Source organism: Pleurodeles waltl, chromosome 5 (assembly GCF_031143425.1).
Source record: "Pleurodeles waltl isolate 20211129_DDA chromosome 5, aPleWal1.hap1.20221129, whole genome shotgun sequence".
NCBI classification, from domain to species: domain Eukaryota; kingdom Metazoa; phylum Chordata; class Amphibia; order Caudata; family Salamandridae; genus Pleurodeles; species Pleurodeles waltl.
Genome location: NC_090444.1, coordinates 1,470,244,016 through 1,470,267,672, shown reverse-complemented (window position 1 = coordinate 1,470,267,672; position 23,657 = coordinate 1,470,244,016). Strand labels below are relative to the sequence as shown.

Below are 23,657 nucleotides of genomic sequence, written 5' to 3'. Positions count from 1 at the left end.
ACTCTTCAAGCAGGACAAACAAACAATGCCACAAGTGGGAACTCAGCCAGCGGCAGTTGAGGAAAGTGTTTCACCTTTGGGGAACTCCAAATCTCGGTCTTCCTGCCAACAAACACAACAAGTAATGCAAGTTGTATGCCAGCAGGTACCCTCAGCCAGGTTCCTGGGGAAATGCATTCCATCTGGCATGGTCGGGAATGTTTGCTTATGCTTTCCCTCCATTTCTAATCATTCTCATAGTCATCCAGAAAATGAAGTGTGAACCTTGCCATCTGATACTGATCGTTCCGGTGTGGCCAAGACAGTATTGGTTCACTGAGCTACTTCGCCTATTATAGTGTGCACATCAACAGTTCCAGCCAGTAGAGGATCTTCTTTCAATTAACAAGGAACAAGTTCTTTATCCATCGCTCTCTTATCTTGTCCATTTGGCTGCTCACAACACTGAGTTTATGACTGTAAACATATTGGAGGATTGTAGAAGGATTCTCCAACATGCTCGAGCTGAGTCCACGTCAGAATGCTGTTCCGCAAAATGGAAAAGACTTTTGTCTGGTGCTCTGCTGAATCAGAAAAGATCTTCCCATATCTACTGCAGCTGGCACAGTCAGGATTGATTTATTCCTTTCTAAAGGTGCATCTGACTGCGATCCCCAGATTCAGGTGACAGATGAGAAACTCTCTCTATAGTCCAACAGACTTGTGAAGGAGTTCATGAAGGGACTGTTTTAAGAGCATTCTCCAGTAACACCTCCTTCAATACCATAAACGCTGAACATCATCTTGTCTCAGTTTATGAGGGCTAATTTCGGACCGATTTACAAGGCTGAATTACATTTTTTTTCCTGGAGAGTAGCCTTCCTGCTGGCTATTTCTTCTGTGAGAAGGATCAGCGAAATTAAGCATACATGAACCATACTTGCATTTTATAGAGGATAAAGTTATTATGAGGCTATCTCCTTCTGCCATGAAAAAGCAGGAAGGCCGCTGTTGTCAAAAGCCAAGGCACGCTCGACAAGGAAGGTTGCTGCTTCTTCCGCCCTGTTTGCAGGAGTACCATTACTGGATATCTGCAGGGCAGCCACATGGGCTAATGCTCATACACCCATGTAGCATTACTTCCTGGACTCTTGGAGAAAAGCTGATGTGGCAGTTGGAGATGCTGCGTTATGGTTTTTTCTTAAATTATGCAACTTTATCAATCAATCAGTCAGTATTTGTGTAGCGCACACTATCGCCCCTGAGGCTAGCCCAGTGCTTGAGGTTGCAAAGACTCAGTTGAAGAGCCAGGTCTTGGGTCTCATTCTGAAGTCTGCTAGGGATGATGCTCTTCATAAGTGGAGAGGCAGGTCGTTCCAGGTCTTGGCAGCAATGTAGCAAAAGGAATGGCCACTGCTGTGGCTGCGACTAATGTGGTGGGGAGAGAGTGCGAGGGCCAGGGAGGTGCGCAGGTGAATGTTTGGTAGATGGAAGTACAAACGGTGGTTGATGTATGCAGGTCCCTAATTGTGTAAAGCAGCGGTTCCCAGCCTTTTGACTTCTGTGGACCTCCACTTTATCATTATTGGAATCTGGGGACCCTCCCCCCCACTGAGTCATTACTGGAAGCCATCAGACCAAGAACTAAACATTGTTGATGATTTGAACCACAAAAAAATGCAAAAAATACATAAACAATCATTCCATCAAACACATACACAAATGATAACACATTATGTTTAATTTAAAAAATGGAAATTTTAATTGGAAGGTTGGAGTTTTTCTAAATTCAATTGCAGCCACACATTGTCCATACTATAAACTGTTTGATGCACCTGCACTGCTCCCACAAATCAATCTGAGGATAATAATTTAATGTTCGATGGCATCTGTCGCTGTAGATACGCATGTTCTGCAATAGCTCGCCATCTGGTGTTGGGCCGGAGTGTTACAAGTTGTTTTTCTTCGAAGAAGTCTTTCGAGTCACGGGACCGAGTGACTCCTCCTTTTGTCTCCATTGCGCATGGGCGTCGACTCCATCCTCGATTGTTTTTTTTCCGCCATCGGGTTCGGACGTGTTCCTGTCGCTCCGAGTTTCGGAACAGAAAAAATAGTTAATTTCGGAAGATTTTCGTCGGTATTGTTGCGTTCGGGATCGGCATACTTACATTCAACACCGCATCGAAGATCGAAGAGCTCCGGTGCCCTTCGGGGTAATTTTTCGATCCTCCGTCGGGGCCTGGTCGGCCCGACCGCGTGCTGAAGAACGCCGATGGAACGGACCCCGTTCCGTTTCTGCCCCAAATGCCACAATAAATACCCCTACACAGACCAACACTTGGTCTGCAACCTGTGCCTGTCACCTGAGCACAGCGAAGACACCTGCGAGGCCTGTCGTGCGTTCCGGTCCCGAAAAACACTCCGAGACCGTCGAGCCAGAAGACTTCAAATGGCGTCCGCACCGACAGCCCGACGGGAGTTCGAGGAACAGGAAGAGGAAGGTACCTTCTCGATCCAAGACTCAGACTCCGAAGGATTCGACGATACACAAACCGTGAGTAAGACGTCGAAAACCACACAAAGAAACATTTACAAGGCCCAGGGGACGCCACTGCCACCAGGCCATGGCTCAACCCATAAAATCGGTGACCGACCGTCGGCACCGAAAAAGGCCCAAACAGTGCCGAGATCGTCCGACTCCGGTCGAGACACCGGCACGCAGCCTTCTCGGGACCGAGAAAGTGCTGGAGACAAGCCTCGACACCGAGATGCCGGTGTGGACACGGCTCGACGCCGAGACAGCGGCACCGAAACAGATCGACGCCGAGAGGTTTCGGCCCCGAAAAGGAAAAAAGTCACCTCGGAGCCGAAAAAACACGCAGACAAAGTTTCGACGCCGAAACAAACTGCAAGCGACCCAGCTTCAGGCTCTTATACAGAAGAGCACTCGCTAACCTCCCAAATGCAGAAGCATAGGTTTGAGGAAGAGCTACAAGCAACTGATGCGGACCATACGCAAAAGCGTATCTTCATTCAGCAGGGGACAGGAAAAATAAGCACCCTTCCCCCCATTAGGAGAAAGAGAAGGTTGGAGTTCCAGACGGAACAAGCACCACAACCAAAAGTGGTGAAAAGAGTTACACCACCACCCTCTCCTCCGCCCGTGATTAACGTTTCACCAGCACAAACGCCATCACACTCCCCAGCTCACACCACCATGAGCCAGGGTGACCAAGACCAGGACGCATGGGACCTATACGACGCCCCAGTGTCAGATAACAGCCCAGAGGCATACCCTACAAAACCATCTCCACCAGAAGACAGCACCGCGTACTCTCAGGTGGTGGCTAGAGCAGCACAATTTCACAACGTAAGCCTCCACTCAGAACAGGTCGAGGATGATTTCTTGTTCAACACACTCTCCTCCACCCACAGCTCCTACCAAAGCCTGCCTATGCTCCCTGGTATGCTCCGGCACGCAAAAGACATATTTAAGGACCCGGTCAAAAGTAGGGCAATCACACCAAGGGTGGAAAAAAAGTATAAGCCGCCTCCTACAGACCCGGCTTTCATCACAACACAGCTGCCACCAGACTCTGTTGTTGTAGGAGCAGCTAGGAAAAGGGCCAACTCTCACACATCTGGAGATGCACCACCCCCAGATAAAGAAAGCCGCAAGTTTGATGCAGCTGGTAAAAGAGTCGCAGCACAAGCTGCAAACCAGTGGCGCACCGCGAACTCCCAGGCACTACTTGCGCGCTATGACAGAGCCCACTGGGACGAGATGCAACATCTCATTGAACATCTGCCCAAAGACTTCCAAAATAGGGCAAAACAAGTGGTTGAGGAGGGACAGGCCATCTCCAACAACCAGATCCGCTCCTCCATGGACGCTGCAGATACAGCTGCACGGACAATTAATACATCTGTAACTATCAGAAGGCATGCATGGCTCCGAACGTCTGGATTTAAACCAGAGATTCAACAAGCAGTTCTCAATATGCCTTTTAATGAAAAAGAACTGTTCGGTCCAGAAGTGGACACAGCGATTGAGAAACTCAAAAAAGATACGGACACTGCCAAAGCCATGGGCGCACTCTACTCCCCGCAGAGCAGAGGGAATTACAGCTCATTCCGTAAAACGCCCTTTCGAGGGGGGTTTCGGGGTCAAAGCACACAAGCCAGCACCTCACAAGCCACACCGTCCAGTTACCAAGGACAGTATAGAGGAGGTTTTCGGGGACAATATAGAGGAGGGCAATTCCCTAGAAATAGAGGAAGATTCCAAAGCCCCAAAACCCCTACTACTAAACAGTGACTCACATGTCACTCACCCCCTCCACACAACACCAGTGGGGGGACGAATAGGTCATTATTACAGAGCATGGGAGAAAATCACTACAGACACTTGGGTTCTAGCAATTATCCAACATGGTTACTGCATAGAATTTCTACAGTTCCCTCCAAACATACCACCAAAAGCACAAAATTTAACAACACACCATTCCAATCTCCTAGAGATAGAAGTGCAGGCACTATTGCAAAAGAATGCAATCGAATTAGTGCCAAACACACAAATAAACACAGGAGTTTACTCACTGTACTTTCTGATACCAAAGAAGGACAAAACACTGAGACCAATCCTAGACCTCAGAGTAGTCAACACTTTCATCAAATCAGACCACTTCCACATGGTCACACTACAAGAAGTATTGCCATTGCTAAAGCTGCACGACTACATGGCAACTTTAGACCTCAAGGATGCTTATTTCCATATACCAATTCACCCATCGCACAGGAAATACCTAAGGTTTGTATTCAAAGGAATACATTACCAATTCAAGGTACTGCCTTTCGGATTAACAACCGCACCAAGAGTCTTTACCAAATGTCTAGCGGTAGTCGCTGCACACATCAGAAGGCAGGAAATACATGTGTTCCCATATCTAGACGACTGGCTAATCAAGGCCCATTCGTTAATAGAGTGCTCAAATCACACAAATCATATCATACAAACCCTCTTCAAACTAGGGTTCACCGTCAATTTCACAAAATCCAAAATTCGGCCACGCAAGGTACAACAATACCTGGGAGCCATAATAGACACATCAAAAGGAGTAGCCACTCCAAGTCCACAAAGAATTCAAAATTTCAACACCATCATACAACGCATGTATCCAACACAAAACATACAAGCAAAGATGGTATTACAACTCCTAGGCATGATGTCATCATGCATAGCCATTGTCCCAAACGCAAGACTGCACATGAGGCCCTTACAACAATGCCTAGCATCACAGTGGTCTCAAGCACAGGGTCACCTTCTAGATCTGGTGTTAATAGACCGCCAAACTTACCTCTCGCTTCTGTGGTGGAACAACATAAATTTAAACAAGGGGCGGCCTTTCCAAGACCCAGTGCCACAATACGTAATAACAACAGATGCTTCCATGACAGGGTGGGGAGCACACCTCGATCAACACAGCATACAAGGACAATGGAACGTACATCAAACAAAACTGCATATCAATCACCTAGAACTTCTTGCAGTTTTTCAAGCACTAAAAGCTTTCCAACCAATAATAGTTCACAAATACATTCTCGTCAAAACAGACAACATGACAACAATGTATTATCTAAACAAGCAGGGAGGGACGCACTCCACGCAGTTAAGCATGTTAGCACAAAAAATTTGGCATTGGGCAATTCACAACCAAATTCGCCTAATTGCACAGTTTATACCAGGGATACAAAATCAACTCGCAGACAATCTCTCTCGAGATCACCAACAGGTCCACGAATGGGAAATTCACCCCCAAATACTGAACACTTATTTCAAACTCTGGGGAACACCTCAGATAGACTTGTTTGCGACAAGGGAGAACGCAAAATGCCAAAACTTCGCATCCAGATACCCACACAAACAATCCCAAGGCAATGCCCTATGGATGAACTGGTCAGGGATATTTGCTTACGCTTTTCCTCCTCTCCCTCTCCTTCCTTACCTGGTAAACAAACTCAGTCAAAGCAAACTCAAACTCATATTGATAGCACCAACTTGGGCAAGGCAACCCTGGTACACAACGCTGCTAGACCTATCAGTGGTACCCTGCATCAAATTGCCCAACAGGCCAGATCTGTTGACACAGCACAACCAAAAGATCAGACACCCAGATCCAGCATCGCTGAATCTAGCAATCTGGCTCCTGAAATCCTAGAATTCGGGCACTTACAACTTACCCAAGAATGTATGGAAGTCATAAAACAAGCAAGAAGGCCATCCACCAGGCACTGCTATGCAAGTAAATGGAAGAGGTTTGTTTGCTACTGCCATATTAATCAAATACAACCATTACACACAACTCCAGAACATGTAGTGGGTTACTTGCTTCACTTACAAAAATCTAACCTAGCTTTCTCTTCCATTAAGATTCACCTTGCAGCAATATCTGCATACCTGCAGACTACCTATTCAACTTCCCTATATAAAATACCAGTCATTAAAGCATTCATGGAGGGCCTTAGGAGAATTATACCACCAAGAACACTACCTGTTCCTTCATGGAACCTAAATGTTGTCCTAACTAGACTTATGGGTCCACCTTTTGAACCCATGCACTCCTGCGACATACAGTTCCTAACCTGGAAGGTGGCATTTCTCATCGCCATTACTTCCCTGAGAAGAGTAAGCGAAATTCAGGCGTTTACTATACAGGAACCTTTTATACAACTACACAAAAATAAAGTCGTCCTAAGGACCAATCCTAAATTTTTGCCAAAGGTTATTTCACCGTTCCATCTAAATCAAACAGTGGAACTTCCGGTGTTCTTTCCACAGCCAGATACCGTAGCTGAAAGGGCACTACATACATTAGATGTCAAAAGAGCATTAATGTATTACATTGACAGAACAAAGAACATCAGAAAGACTAAACAACTCTTTATTGCATTTCAAAAACCTCATGCAGGAAACCCAATTTCAAAACAAGGTATAGCCAGATGGATAGTTAAATGCATCCAAATCTGCTACCTTAAAGCTAAACGACAGCTGCCCATTACACCAAGGGCACACTCAACCAGAAAGAAAGGTGCTACCATGGCCTTTCTAGGAAACATCCCAATGCAAGAAATATGTAAGGCAGCCACATGGTCTACGCCTCACACATTCACCAAGCACTACTGTGTAGACGTGTTATCCGCACAACAAGCCACAGTAGGTCAAGCTGTATTAAGGACATTATTTCAGACTACTTCCACTCCTACAGGCTGATCCACCGCTTTTGGGGAAATAACTGCTTACTAGTCTATTGCAGAACATGCGTATCTACAGCGACAGATGCCATCGAACTGAAAATGTCACTTACCCAGTGTACATCTGTTCGTGGCATCAGTCGCAGTAGATTCGCATGTGCCCACCCGCCTCCCCGGGAGCCTGTAGCAGTTTGGAAGTTACCTTCAATTATTTATATATGTATCATCTCAACCTTAAATAAGTGCATACTTAGTCACTCCATTGCATGGGCACTATTACTACAATTCAACTCCTACCTCACCCTCTGCGGGGAAAAACAATCGAGGATGGAGTCGACGCCCATGCGCAATGGAGACAAAAGGAGGAGTCACTCGGTCCCGTGACTCGAAAGACTTCTTCGAAGAAAAACAACTTGTAACACTCCGGCCCAACACCAGATGGCGAGCTATTGCAGAACATGCGAATCTACTGCGACTGATGCCACGAACAGATGTACACTGGGTAAGTGACATTTTAATTTTAGCCTTCAATTTCTAATTCCTTAATATTTACAGTACATTTTAAAATTTCAGCTGTTCATTTAGCCACTTTACTTGCATACACTGTAACAATCTATTAATATTAGGTAATTTTCTAAGCAGTCACAGACCGCCTGAGGAGGCTTTGCGGACCTCCAGGGGTCCCCATACCACAGGTTGGGAACCACTGATGCAAGGCTTTGCAGGCGTGCGGAAAGATCTTGAACTGGCCTCTCCTCTGGATGGGGTGTCAGTGAAGGTTTCTGAGGTGGGGGTGATGTGAGTTTGTTTGGTAAGGTTTGGGTGAGTATAGCTGCTGCGTTCTGCATGGCCTGGAGTCTCTTGAGGAGTTGAGTGGATATGCTGGAGTAGAGTGCGTTGCCTTAGTCCAGCCGGTTCGTGACGAGGGCCTGGGTGATGGTTTTTCAGGTGTTGAAGGAGATCCAACTAAAGATTCTGGTGAGCATGCAGAGGGTGAGGAAGTAGGAAGAGGCGACTGCGTTGATTTGTCACTTCCGGTGGTGAGGATAATACCGAGCTTGCATGCATGGTCTGTTGAAGTGGATGTGGGTCTAAGCTCAGAGGGCCACCAGCTATTGTCTCATATGGATATGTTTCTCCTGAAGATCAATACTTCTGTCTTGTCCAAGCTGAGTTTAAGGCAGTTGGTTCTCATCCAGTTGGCGACACTGGTCATTGTATTGTGGAAGTTTGTCCAAGCCGTGGAGGGGTCTTCGGTGAGCAAGAAGATGAGTTGTGTGTTGTCTGTGTAGGAAATGATGTTGAGTCTGTAGGATCATATGATGTCAGCGAGGAGAGTAATGTAAGTGTTGAACAGGGTGGGTCTGAGGGATGATCCTTCGGGTATGCCACAAATGATTTTCTTTGTTTCGGAGGTGAAGGGAGGCAGGCAGATTCGCTGCTTGCGTCCTGTATGGAAGGAGGTGACTCAATTGAGGGCTTTCCACTGGATGCCAGTGCTTATGAGTCTGTTGATGAGTGTGTGGTACGGTATGGTGTTGAATGCTACTGATAGGTCGAGCAGGATCAGGTCTGGTGTCTCCTCCCGGTCAAGGAGGGATGTGATGTCATTGGTGGCTGCGATCAGGGTGGTCTCCGTGCTGTGGTTGGCCTAGAATCCCGATTGGGAGATGTTGTTTTTCTCTAGTTAATCATTGAGCTGGTGGTTGATGGCCTTCTCCAGTACTTTGGTGGGGTATGGGAGCAGAGAGATTGTGTGGCAACTGTTGAGTTGTTTGGCGTCGGCAGAAGGTTTCATCGGGAGGGGCCTGACCTCTGGGTGTTTCTATCTGTCAGGGAAGGCTGTGGTGGTCATGGAGGATTTAAGGGTGGTAGTGAGTTCTGTGCCGATTGTCTTGGTTCCAAGCTTGAAAAAATGGTGGGGGCAGGGTTCTGTGGGTGCTCCGGAGTGGATGGAGGACATGATGGGTGTGGTGAGGGGGGTCCATATAGTGGTCGCTTGGTTGGTGTGTGTGGGTGGACCAAGGTAATTGAAGTTGAGGTTGGCAGGTTGGGGGTCGAAGTTGTAGATGGTGGCTATCTTGCTGTGGAAATAATCTGAAAGAGTGTCATACAGTTATTGCGAAGGGCAGATTGTGTTCTCTGGCTGCTGGGCGGGAAATTTCCTTGAGTATTGAAGAGTTCTTTCGTGTGATTGGCTGTTCTTTCAATGCGGTCCGTGACTGCTGCTCTCTTGGTTTCCTTGATGCGTTGGTGGTACTTGATGAGGGCTGATTTGTAGGCGGTTTTCTTCAGAGGGGTTGTTGGTAGTGCACTATTGTTTTTTAAATACTTAAAAACGTTAAATGATTTATATATTTTGCTTCATTCTGATGAATTTCAGTTTTTTCTCTCTGACTTAAATTTGTTCGGTAGCTATATTTATAGAGTTATATGTAGACAGGATTGGATATAGATGTATGAATATGTGTGTGTGTGTGTTTGATGGCACGTGTAGCTGTAGATACACATACTTTGCAAAAGTCCGCCTTCTAGTGTGGGGCTTGGAGTGTTACAAGTTGGTTTTCTTTGAAGAAGTTTTTTCCCCTGAGTCACAGGATCAAGTGAATCCTCCTCTCGGTGATATTACGCATGGGTATCGAGGCCTTTGTTAGATTGTTTTCTTTCTGCCGTCGGGTTGGGACGCGTTTCCTCTCGCTCCGGTATGTTGGTATTAGCTGAACTTTTCTCTAACTTTCTATAAACGTCGGTATAGTTTCAGTTGCGTTTTCCACTCTTATAGTCAATCCAATTGTAGTCGTTGGGGTCGATTACATGCCCTTAGTGGTGACCTCAACTTTTTTGGGCCTACTTTGACACGCTGCAGTCGCACAATGTTAGGCTAATGGAACGGGCTCAGTTTCGGTTTTGCCCTCGGTGTCACGCCGAATTCCCCTACACTGATCAACATTTGGTGTGCAATCTGTGCCTGTCTCTAGATCACAGAGAAGAAAACTGTGACGCTTGCTGATCGTTTCAGTCCAAAAAGACTCTTAGGGATCGAGTAGCGTGTCAAATGGAGATGGCGTCCAAGTTGTCAGAGCACATCTTCGGGGACAAACGTGCAAGAAGTAGCACAGCATGTGCAACCATTTCCATTGCAGACTCCGATTTGGATAAATATTCCTATGTCAAAAGCCAATCCATCCCACTAGCGCAGTACGTGAGTACACCAGCCCCATCCCACCACCCAAAGACAATTAAAAAGACTTCTGCATTGGTCTTCAGTCCTCCACTGCCTTCCAGCCATGGTCGGACCCGAAAAATACATTTGGATGACCAACCCTAGGGTTCTGCACTGAAACAAAAGACCAAAATGCATTTCCGCACCCAGCAAACAGCATGCCACATCTGTTTCAGTACTGAGTCGAAAATCGGACTCTTCCACCTCAGAGCTGAAAAAAGTAACAGTGCTTTCGGAGCCGACATTTTTAGCTTGACTCAAGCATCCAGTATCCAAGCTTTCGGAGCTGAAACCTAATGGTGGTAGATATGCTCCAATTACTGAGGATTCATCATAGATACAGCCCGTATTGAAGGTAATGGACGTTAAGCAACGAAAGATCCATTTACATATGGACAGAGGAAGGATCATAGCCTTTCCTTCTCCAACAATCAAAAGAAATGTAACTTTCCAAGAAACTTTCGACGCTGGGCCTCCATCTACTAAAATCTTTAAACAAAAGGAGGAACAAAAGGCACCGCAGCAGGCTTCACCACCACATTCTCCTTCCCTTCCTGCCTCTTCACCACCTGCTACTCCACCACCACCTTTACTTACACAAGAATCCCCTGTTTCACCACTTAGTGATGATTTCTCTGATCCTCAAGAGGATGTGGATCCATCGGACTTATATGACACAGATCCCTTTCTTCCCAATGATCCCGATTTATACCCAGCAAGGCCATCTCCCCCTGAAAATACCACTGCGTACAATCACGTTATAGCCAGGGCAGTTGCGTATCATAATGTACAATTAGATACCAATGCCATTGAGGATGATTTTTTTATTTAACACCTTGACGTCTACTCGTAAAGATTATCAATGTCTCACTATGCTCCCAGGCATGGTTAAACAAGCCGAAGATATTTTTAGAGAACTAGTAAAATCCAGAGTCATTACACCTAGGGTCGATTTAAAAAAATATATATATATATATATATATAAAACTGCACTCTCTGATCTGGTTTTTTATTAGAACACAACTACCACCTGACTCTATAGTAGTCAGTGCAGGAAGAAAGCGAGCCAATAGCCGGTCTACAGGGCATGCTCCTCCTCCAGACAGAGAGTCACAAATTTGATGCAGCAGGTAAAAGATTGCAATCCTCCAATGGTTAGCAGCTGGAGTTGCCAAACTCTCAAGCACGCAATTCAATTCAATTCAATTTATTATCATGTTATGGAACTCCTGAGAGGTCCACGTGAATACCGATACAAGATCATTAAAAGGAAGAAACAAAATTCCATAAAAAAGTAATACTCATTTCTTAAAAGGGCAAAATAGATAAATACATACAACAATAGTTCCTTATTTAATATACATAATTCAGGATATCTGCAAAAATGACTGGAAAAACTTAAAAATCCTATAACAAAATCTAACATAAATCTAGCGCTTCTCTGTGAGATCTAATATTAAGCTGTAAGAAAAGGGGTTTCAACCACAATTTCCTTGGAGCAGCGAGAGCCAGACAGACAAATAAGACATGAGTGAGAGATTGTACCCCTCCTTGACACAGATCACAAACAGTAGTAGAGCCATCCCACCGAGAGTTGAGATCTTTCAATGGCAATCTACTAAGTCTAAGCAGGATACACAGTCACCTCACCCCATGGTTTACATTCCAGGTCAGATAGGGTTGCACCCTTTTCATAGTTACCGAAGTAGTTAACTTCTCAAGACCTCTTCTTTTACGACACACCTCCATATCCATTAAAAAACGCTTGGACCAAGATGCTTCCTTCAGAATTTGTTTTAATGATGCATAAGGACTTGAAGGACAAAGCCCCAAGTCTAGCTCTAGGAGTTGAATAGCTTTGATGTAATTTCTCCAAAAAAAAAAAAGATTTTTCCCTCAGAATATTGAAGATCTCACCATAGGCCAGGTTTCTCAGTGTACAATTGTAAGGAAATGCCTCCTTGGCATGGCTACACCCTACCTTTTTGCCTTTGCTGCTGCTAAGTTATGATTTGAAAGTGTGCTGGGACCCTCCTAACCAGGCCCCAGCACCAGTGTTCTTTCCCTAATCTGTACCGTTGTCACCACAATTGGCACAACCCTGGCACTCAGCTAAGTCCCTTGTAACTGGTACCCCTGGTACCAAGGGCCCTGATGCCAGGGAAGGTCTCTAATGGCTACAGCATGTCTTATGCCACCCTGGGAACCCCTCACTCAGCACATGCACACTGCCTCACATCTTGTGTGTGCTGATGGGGAGAAAATGACTAAGTCGACATGGCACTCTCCTCAGAGTGCCACGCCAACCTCACACTGCCTGTGGCATAGGTAAGTCACCCCTTTAGCAGGCCTTACAGACCTAAGGCAGGGTGCACTATACCACAGGTGAGGGCATAAGTGCATGAGCACTATGCCCCTACAGTGTCTAAACATAACCTTAGACATTGTAAGTGCAGGGTAGCCATAAGAGTATATGATCTGGGAGTTTGTCAAACACAAACTCCACAGTTCCATAATGGCTACACTAAAAACTGGGAAGTTTGGTATCAAACTTTTCAGCACAATAAATGCACACTGATGCCAGTGTGCAATTTATTGTAACATACACCCAGAGGGCATCTTAGAGATGCCCCCTGAATACCTACCTGACTTCTAGTATAGGCTGACCAGTTTCTGCCAGCCTGCCACACACCAGACATGTTGCTGGCCACATGAGGAGAGTGCCTTTGTCACTCTGTGGCCAGGAACAAAGCCTGTACTGGGTGGAGGTGCTTCTCACCTCCCTCTGCAGGAACTGTAACACCTGGCGGTGAGCCTCAGTTGCTCACCCCTTTTGTTACAACGCCCCAGGGCATCCCAGCTAGTGGAGATACTCGCCCCTCTGGCCACTGCCCCCACTTTTGGCAGCAAGACTGGAGGAGATAATGAGAAAAACAAGGAGGAGTCACCCACCAGTCAGGACAGCCCCTAAGGTGTCCTGAGCTGAGGTGACCCCTGCCTTGAGAAATCCTCCATCATGAGTTTGGAGGATTCCCCCAATAGGATTAGGGATGTGCCCCACTCCCCACAGGGAGGAGGCACAAAGAGGGTGTAGCCACCCTCAAGGACAGTAGCAATTGGCTACTGCCCTCCCACACCTAAACACACCCCTAAATTCTGTATTTAGGGGCTCCCAGGAAATCAGATTCCTGCATCCTGAAGAAAGAAGAAGGACTGCTGACCTACAAGCCTGCAGAGAAGGAGGAAGACGACAACTGCTTTGGCCCCAGCCCTACTGGCCTGTCTCCAACTTCGAAAACCTGCTCCAGCAACGCATCCAACAGGGACCAGCGACCTCTGAAGCCTCAGAGGACTGCCCTGGACTACAGGACCAAGAAACTCACGTGAACAGCAGCCCTGTTCAAAACCAGCTACTTCTTTGCAACAAAGAAGTAACTTCCAAAGACGTCACATTTTCCGCCGGAAGAGAGTTAGTCTACACTCTGCACCCAACGCCCCCGGCTCGACCTGCAGAAAACCAACACCTCAGGGAGGACTCCCCGGCGACTGCGAGCCCGTGAGTAACCAGAGATGACCCCCCCCTGAGCCCCCACAGCGATGCCTGTAGAGAGAATCCACAGGCTCCCCCTGACCGCGACTGCCTGTAACAAGGGACACAACGGCTGGAACCAACACTGCACCCGCAGCCCCCAGGACCTGAAGGAACCGAACTTCGACGCAGGAGTGACCCCCCAGGCGACCCTCTGCCTTGCCCAGGTGGTGGCTGTCCCGAGAAGCCACCCCGTGCCTGCCTGCGCCGCTAGAGTGACCCCCGGGTTCCTCCATTGAAACCTATACAAAACCAGATGCCTGCTTTCCACACTGCACCCGGCCGCCCCTGTGCCGCTGAAGGTGTGTTTTGTGTGCCTACTTGTGTACTGTTGATTTTTGCACTGTGTCCACTTTGAAAATAGCTTATTGACATTTTTACAAAGACTGTACATGATATTGTTTCAATTCAAAGTTCCTAAAGTATCTAAGTGAAGTACCTTAGATTTAAAGTGTTTGATGTAAATCTTGAACCTGTGGTTCTTAAAATAAACTAAGAAAATATATTTTTCAATATAAAAACCTACTGGCCTGGCATAAGTCTGAGTGTGTGTTCCTCATTTATTGCCTGTGTGTGTACAACAAATGCTTAACACTACCCTCTGCTAAGCCTACTGCTCGACCACACTACCACAAAATAGAGCATTAGAATTATCTACTTTTGCCACTATCTTACCTCTAAGGGAACCCATGGACTCTGTGCACACTATTTCTTACTTTGAAATAGTATACACAGAGCCATCTTCCTACAGGGTCAACATCCACAGGGCATTGAATGCCGCAGACATAGCTGCTTGTAGGATAAACACCAGCATTCCTCTGCACCAACATGCGTGACTGCATGTCTCTAGCTTTAAGCCAGAGATATAACACCACCTTCTAAATCAGTAATACTGAGTATGGCCCGGAGGCTTCAAGCAGCCTTCCTGATCATTACATGCAGCCCCTTCGGTCAACCCCAACACTAGGTTGATGTTTACTCGACTCAGCACTATCATTGACAAAAATGTTAATTAAACTGGCAACCATTTATTTATAGGTTAACTAAAGTAAAAAAAAAAATAAGATGTCCTGCACTACTTAACTTTAGGAACATCTTAATTATTGAAGGCATCTTTCAGTAAAAGTGTAAAAATATGATAGTCTCTTCAATATTCAAAGGGTGTATTTCATTAACATCCTGAACCTTTTTCTCCTTAATATATCTGATTGTATCAGTGCATTGAAAAATATCGTTTTAAGTGATAGTTTTCAAACATAATTTAATAATCATTCATCCCTCTCCCTCCCTGATAACAAAGCCAGTAGTGATTTAAGAGGCAAGTCAGTTGCTTTGTGCACCCTTTGGGTGGCCTGGGTAGCTTTAAATATAAATATAAAAAATATGATAGTTTATTAAATCAAAGGCAGGAGAAGGTTTTGTTCAGTGCGCATCCTGAAGTCATGTATTTCAAGGTCCTCTTATATGCGATAACGAAGAAAAATTTGAGAAAGTGAAATAAAACAATTGCCTAAAATCACACAATTTGGGCAAGTGAGGAAGCTGAGATTGATCCAGGTTTCCTGGTTTCAAACTCTGGTTTCACATGCAGTTCAGCTGCTAAATGTAAATGCTTCACACCCCACTTTACCGCCCCCTGCCCACTCGACTGCCTCCCTGCTAGCATCAGTGCGGCCCTTGGTCACATCATAAACCAAACATTTTGGGCCCCTGGGAAAATGTTTGTGGATGTGCATGTTCCAAATGTGCCCGTTGATGGCGAGCAGTTTTTTGGCCCTCAGGTCAACAAGATACTAGAAAAAAATCCAAAAAAGATACTGATACGGCCAAAGCAAAGGGCACCCTTCAAACATCTGTTCCTCGTGGCTCCTTTTGCCCCTGTCAATACCATGGTGCAGTCAAACTCCCCACCAAGGAAACCTCTTCCACCTGTTCAAGGCCCCCACAAGAGTCACATTTACAAGGCTACTTTAGTAGTGGATACAAAGGTAAAAATGGCAAAGGCAGAGGAAAGGGCACAGCCCCCAAAGGGGTTAACCCCCACAAAACACTGACTCTCCTCTCCCCATTCATTCAACATCTTTTAAAGGAAGGCTGCATGGTCTTCTGCCCCATTGCACAGAAATCACCTATGATTAATGGGTCCTAGACATTATAAAGGATGGGTACAGTCTGGTACTCATTCATGCACCATCAAACATCCCTCCCACCACCAGCAACACAGACTGTCTCTGGAACATTTGAATTTCCTTGAGAAAGAGGTACCAGCCCTCCTGGCCAAGGGGGGCATAAAACCAATCCCGCCACAACACAGCAGAAAGCTGGTGTATTCCTTGTTTTTCCTTTTATCCCCAAAAGGGACAACACTTTCAGACCCTTCTGCGATCTCAGACCTCTCAGCAAATACATGCTGTGGGAGCCCTTTCATATGGTGACTCTGCAAGAGGTCACACCACTGCTGCAGCAAAGCGACTTCATGACCGCCCCGGATCTGAAGGGTACCTACTTCCACATACCCATCCACTCAGCACATCAAAGATATCTGCAGTTTATGATGAGTTCACAACATTAACAATTCAAAGTACTTCCATATGAGGTTACCACAGCCCCAAAAGTCTAAACCAAATGTATGGCCCTGGTGGCAGCTCATCTCAGGAGGAGTGGCATCTACTTGGACAACTGGCTGATCAAGAGCGCCACGCAGCAGTTACGTTTAGTGCACATCCAGACCACCATTCAGACCATGCACAGTCTAGGATTAAGAATCAATTTGACCTAACCTAACCTTCTGCCCCTTTAAGTACATCACTTTCCCAGGGCCATCCTAGACTCACAAGTGGGAAAAGCTTACCCCAGAAAATCAAGCGTTTCAGAACTTGCTACCTCTTTTTCAACCAGATCACCAAGTAACAGTCAGAACTGTGATGAGATTGTTAGGAATGATGGTATCTTGCATAGTCATAGTTTCCTATGCCAGACTGCACATGTATCTGGTGCTAGGGTGCCTAGCAGCACATTGGTCTCAAGCAGAAGGTCATCTAGAGGATCTAGGGGGTCATTCTGACCGGGAGCACCGCCGACAGACCGGCGGTGCCCCGCAGGGCATTCTGACCGCGGCGCTTTGGCCGTGGTCAGTGCAGGAAAACCGGCGGTCTCCCGCCGGTTTTCCGCTGCCCGTCAGAATCCTCCAAGGCGGCGCAGCTTGCTGCGCCGCCTTGGGGATTCTGACACCCCCTACCGCCATCCTGTTCCTGGCGGTTCGCCCGCCAGGAACAGGATGGCGGTAGGGGGTGTCGCGGGGCCCCTGGGGGCCCCTGCAGTGCCCATGCCAATGGCATGGGCACTGCAGGGGCCCCCGTAAGAGGGCCCAGCTTGTATTTCACTGTCTGCATAGCAATACGCGACGGGTGCAGTAGCACCCGTCGCACCTTCCCACTCCGCCGGCTCGATTACGAGCCGGCTTCATGGTGGGAAGGTCGTTTTCCCCTGGGCTGGCGGGCGGCCTTTTGAAGGCCGCCCGCCAGCCCAGGGGAAAACTCAAAATACCCGCTGCGGTCTTCCGACCGCGGTACGGTATTTTGGCGGCTCCCGCCGGGCGCGCGGTGACCGCGCCCGGCGGGAGTCAGAATGACCCCCCTAGTGTTGATTTGGGGCTGTACACATTGCCCTCTACAGTGTTGAAACGCAAACAATCTGTGGCAGGGGCGGCCCTTCCTACACCCAGTTTCACAAGAGATCATCACAAAGGACGCATCACTCATCAGCAGCAGCATGCATTTCATTCACCTTACCATTCAGGGGAAGTGAACATATGTACAACAATCACTTCACATCAGTCACCTTGAGTTGCTGGCTATCCAACTCTCTCTCAGGGCCTTCCATTGTCTCATGGAGGACAACACAGTCTTTGTCCAAACTGACAACACTACTCCCATGTTTTACCTACAGAAACAAAGGTGCACACACTCACTACAGTTGTCGATTGTAGCCCAGAACATCTGTGGTGGGTGGATATTGGCTCGTACAACACATTCCCAGGGTTGGCCTTCTTAGCAGAGCACACCAACAAATCCACAAGTGGGAACTCCACCCTCAAGTTCTACTCCTGTACTTCCATTGTTGGGGGTTTCCACAAATAACTTGTTTGCCACGGCTGAAAATGCCCAAACTTCGGCATCAGGCTGCCACACACACAGTCTATGGGCAATGTACTATGGATGAACTGGTCAGAGATATTTGCATTCACAAAAACACTATGGATGAACTGGTCTGGAGGCTGAGACAAACATCCCTCACTCTCATCTTAGTGGCACCAACCTGGGCACATAACCCATGATACACCACCCTGCTCTAGAGTTCTCTGGTGCCTTATAAGAAGCTCCCCAACAGACCGGATCGTCTCACGTAATACCCCATCACTGTCAATCACCTCAACCCTTAGCAGCTTAACCTTGCAATTTAGCTCCTGAGGTCCTAGAGTTTAGTCACCTTAACTTATTGAAAGAATACAAGTCTGTTCTCAGAGGCCCGCAGGCCGGCTACCTGAGCCTGCTATGCAGCCAAATGGAAATGTTTTTTACACTACTGTCGCAAAAAAAAATGTCAATCCTCTTACAACATTTAAGCAAGACATTTTTACCTTCTTCACCTACAAAGGTCTACAGGTTCTACAAAGGTATGGCCTCGCCTACACCTCCATTTGGTTACATGTGGCTGCTGTAGCTGCCTACTTGCAGAACAGACAACATGCTTCATTGTTTAGGATACTAATCATTAAGGCTTTCATGTAAGGCCTCATATTTTTTATCCTACCTGGACGCTTTCTGTGTGTGATCTTAAAGTAATTCTCCAAAATACTCATGGACCCTCCTTTTTTTAACACTGCACTCTTGCCCATTGCAGTTCCTTTCCTAGAAGGTGGCTTTCCTTGCAGCCATTACTTCCCTTCAGCGAGCTAGTGAAATAAACGCTCCTACCTTATAGGAACCTTTCTTCCTTGTTCATCATGCTAAGATAATTCTCAGAACCAATCCCAAATCCCTCCCTAAAGGGGTCTCCAGTTTTCATGCCATGAACAGATGCTTACAAGGTAAGTAAATGTGTTGCTTTAATATGACACTGTAAATAATAATCATGAAAATCAATGTGAAATCTTTGCTTTACTTTATAAAAAGAACCACCAATGTGCCTACTAGCAACATGTATTATGGAGATTTTCTCAGCTTTGCTGTCACTTTGGTGAGAAGGTCTTTTCAATCCATTCGGCATTCATCATCCAGAATGAAAGAGAGGGAAACTTGGCTCTCAATGAAACAAATTGAACATACTTGCATTTCTGCTTGGAGGCAGATGTTTTTATGTTGAAATGATTTCAGTGGAAGAAGAGAAGAGAATTGACAAATAGTTGACTTGTCACAAATTAAGGGTTTGGTATAAGCCAGCTGACAAACTGTCTTGTTGTTGTAATACCCTACAAGATTTACCAGTTAGACCTCAGTTACGTGTTTAGTGAAGAGCTCAGAAGAGAATACCATTGTTGTCACTATGCAGTCAGATGATTTTGCAAAAGAAAAACAACTGAACTTGTTTTCTACAGCTGCTGATTTTGCTGTTGTGTAGTATATGTACATTTTTCCATATGAGACATACTATACTATAGTTTTTTTTAACACTATATCATGCGAAGGTATTTTTTCTTTTCAATTTATCCTGTTCTTTATTTTTGTTTTTTTTACTACATGCAGGACTGGAATCACGTCGACCAAACCTTCTGTTAGCATTGATAATTCGCCAAAGATTGAAAAGGTTGCACAGCACAAGTCTTGATGAGGAAGCCCTTGGAAATACACTGGATGTTACCCCAGAAAAAAAACAAAAAACTGAAGTCACTAATGAAGAAGAGGCAGATGTGGAAGATGAGGACGAAAATGAATTCTTTAATTCCTTCACAACAGTATTGCACAAAAGCAGGAGTAGGTCCCAAGAATTGGATGATGATGATGATGATGATGATGATGTTAATGATGATGATGATGATGACATTGAGCCTCAAACAGCTATGGAGTCCTTACCCATAACAAGCAAATCCGAGCCACCTAAGCCTCTTCGCTTTCTTCCAGGTGTTTTAGTTGGATGGGAAAATCAGTCTTCTACCCTCGATTTAGTCAACAAACCACTGCCTGTGGATGACATCCTTCAGAGTCTTTTTGGTGATAGTGAAAACATATTTGATGAGAATGAAACTACACTGGATGAGAACTCAAAATTGAATGAAGTGAAAAGGGTGAACAAATTAACAAATGATTGTGTTTCTGTCACCAGAACTACACTTGACGAATCACAAGAATCAACAAAGGTAAAAAAATCTGTGAAGTCTCCGGTGGTAAGTAGTCTTTATGCGATGAGGACCTTGAAAGGTGTAAGTCTTAAAGGAAAGCCTCCCGATGTTTCCACAGAAGCTTTTTTAGACAACCTCTCTGATGCTTCATTTCAAAGAGAAGGAGCTAAAGAAAGAGATGCAAGTTGTCATCTGGATGACCAAAATGATGAATCTGAGAGGATTGCAGATTGTAGCTTTTCTGCTTCCACATCTAGTAATAGCAGTGTGAATAATAATGACAGCTTAGCATCTCCAGAAACTACAGCTAATCCTATTAGATCTACAAAGTTAGTTTATATTAAACGGGACCCAAGGCAAGCAGCTGGATGGAAACAACATATCATTTCTTCTGAAGCCAAGTTGAATGACAACGGCAGAAAAGAGGAAAGTCAAGACAGGATAGCACAGGAAAACGTTAAAACTTCAGGTATTGAGCCAATAGGCAAAGAAGGCAAGCAGTCTCCCCAAGAGAAGGATCCATCTTATGCAGATCATTTAAAGTCTGGGATGAGTCATCCTTTGTCTGAAAACAGAGGAACCGATCATTTAAACCTTTTACAGAAAGAAAGCTCTAAACATTTGCAGAGAGACTCGTTTAAAAAATTGGAATCTTTACAACCATATGTGAGAGGGCCAACAGGTGCTCCATCTCATTTAGAAGCACAGAATACCACAGAGAGTGAACCAAGCTCCACGTCACGGGACATCTGCCCACCAGTTAGACCTCCAAAATCCATCCTACAGAGTCCAAAATCATGTCCTTCCTTGTTACAGATTCCTTCACCTCAAAATTTCTCCCCTGTGTATGGATTCCCTCAACATATGCCCCCTCCATTGATTCCTCCCCCTGGTTATGGCTTCCCAAGGGGACCATCTTTAAGGTTTGGATCTGTAGATTCTAGCTTGCAAAATCCTATGGTACCTTGGCCTACCAGAGTTCAACTACCAGGTCATTATTTTGGTCCTCTTACACAGGGTATCCCTTTGGCCCCAGGACAGTCTAGATTTCCACGACCACAGCAGTTATTTCGCAGCGATGAACGCCTACCGGGAAGACGCCACAGTGACCCATGGGACAGGCATGATCCAATCTCGGACCAAGGTTTTAGCCGTGGCAGTGATGTTCATCGTAGGCAAAGGTTTTTTAGTGAGTCTCACTACCAAAGGAAAAACAGGCTTCATGCAAGCGATTTACACGATGAAAAGCACTGTGACTATGGCTTTGAAAGGAATAGACACAGAGAAAGGGACAGAAACCAAGAAAAAGAGAGAGATAGAAAAAGCAGGGATGAAACACCTAGAGATAAAGACAGGTCTCGACTTTCACGCAGTGACCGAAGCATGGAAGAAAAAACCCAAAAAGGTTGCAAAAATTCAGACAAGCATGATGATAAATCTAAACATGAGCATACTCATGAAAAGGATAAAGAACAAGAAAAAGGTAGAGACAGAAGCAGAGAAATAGATAAATACAGAGAAAGACACTATAAGGAAAAGGACTACCATGACCGAGTAAAACAAAAAAGGTGAAAGATGCAAGTTGGCTTTTAAAGCTGTAATTTAATAAACTCTACAAAGATTTCCACCAGTTTTAAGTAAATAAAAAAAGCCTGCTGGCCTTGTCCCATATTTTTTTATTCATTGTTGATGTTTGGCAGAAACAAGTCCTTCTTTTGGTACAAACCAGTTATCGATCTTCATTAACATTATAACAACCATCCATAGAAGAGAGAGATAAAGGTGAAATATTTTAAATAAATAAACTTGTATGTGGCTATACAATAAAATATTACGAGCTATTTGTTATTATGCAATAAATGCTTTTACATTGTTTTAATTGACAAGATTGATTTAGTTAATAAACTGCTTGCTTATGTCGGTTCAAATACAGTCTAATTACATGACAAAGAATTGACAGCCTTTTTATAAAAATACACTGTTTTAGAACATTACTGTGTTTCAAATGAATCTCATGTAAATTATCAAGAATTTCCAGTGCATTTGAAGTGTGAAGCTACAAGACATCAAGACAATTTTATAATTGTGTTGAAATGCTGTCCTTTAGTATACAAATGTACATATTTTATTCCTTTCAAGCTCGGATTCTGTTTTTTAAAAAGAAAAATCATTTATTGGTCCCAAGTTGTTTAGTCTGACTGTGGCTTGTATATATCTGTATGTTTTGCAATCCTGTACTGTAAAATGTAAATATGTTAACGGATATTTTGATTTTTATAAAAAGATGAATCATTTATTGAATTATTTCTGGTTTAGAAGCTTAACCTAAGCGAATTTGGCCCAGTATAAGTGAATAATGTAACGTCTTTGCATTCTTTCATTTTAACACCTCCATCATACACTCACTACTACCTCTTTCTCTATGCCCCCTGACCAGGCTCCAGAGTCACACTTCTACTTGTTCTGCTACCATCTGTGATTCTGTTACATATTTGGCATCCTACACAAAAATGCATTATGTATCTTTTCAACAAAATTATCAAAAATGCTTGAATTCAAAATGTTTTTCATCGGAACAGCCTCTGTTACTGCACTTTTTGTACACAGTGTTTTTTCTTACATGAGATAATTCTGTGTTTCTATAAAAAAAGATTGTGCTTATTGGTCTACAGAATTCTGGTGGCCTTTTAGTAAAGACTGATATAATTTTGTAGAGCCTCATGCTTTGATGTGAAGGATTAATTTGTCCAAATAAAATAACCTCAATCAATGATAGCATCCTTTATGAATCTGGAGCTTTCTAATGTATATGAATAAAGTTTTATTGAAGAACATAAACATATGAGCAAATTATTCTTGATAGAACAGATTGACTTTCTTTGGTGTGCTACCCTTTTTTGTTATTGGGTTTTCAGTGTTTCTTATTGAGATTTGGGTCTTTCTTCAGAGCTGACTGAGATCACCTTTCAAGCAACTTGCAGCCATTGACAAGATCTATAACATTTTGTTTTTTCAAAGAGTGCTAATCCCCCTTTCTGAACTTTCCTGGACCTTTTTTGAAAGGTGTGCCACATGACAGGATCAGAACAATCTTTTCCTCCTGGTAGAACATGTGCTTGCAACATAGAGTAGTACAGAGTGACCCGTTTACCTGTCTGGTGTTCGTTACCTAGTAGAGTGGCACACTCCATTACTGTGATTTTCCAAAAACAGCTTACATTGATTACAACTCAAAACATTTTAATTTTTTCATGTTTTTTTTTTTTTTGCTGCTATAC

At 44.8% G+C, this 23,657-nt stretch overlaps 1 protein-coding gene across 2 annotated transcripts in view; it reads left to right on the top strand.

Annotated features, from left to right (window-relative positions):
- Nucleotides 1-23,217, top strand: part of PHF3 (PHD finger protein 3) — a 629,825-nt gene extending 606,608 nt beyond the window's left edge. For both annotated transcript variants that reach the window (XM_069235742.1, XM_069235741.1), the window contains one exon: nucleotides 19,787-23,217. In XM_069235742.1, coding sequence (XP_069091843.1) covers nucleotides 19,787-21,951 — 2,165 coding nt within the window. In that variant the 3' untranslated portion in view covers nucleotides 21,952-23,217. The remainder of the gene's footprint in view (nucleotides 1-19,786) is intronic.
- The last annotated feature ends 440 nt before the right edge of the window (nucleotides 23,218-23,657 follow it).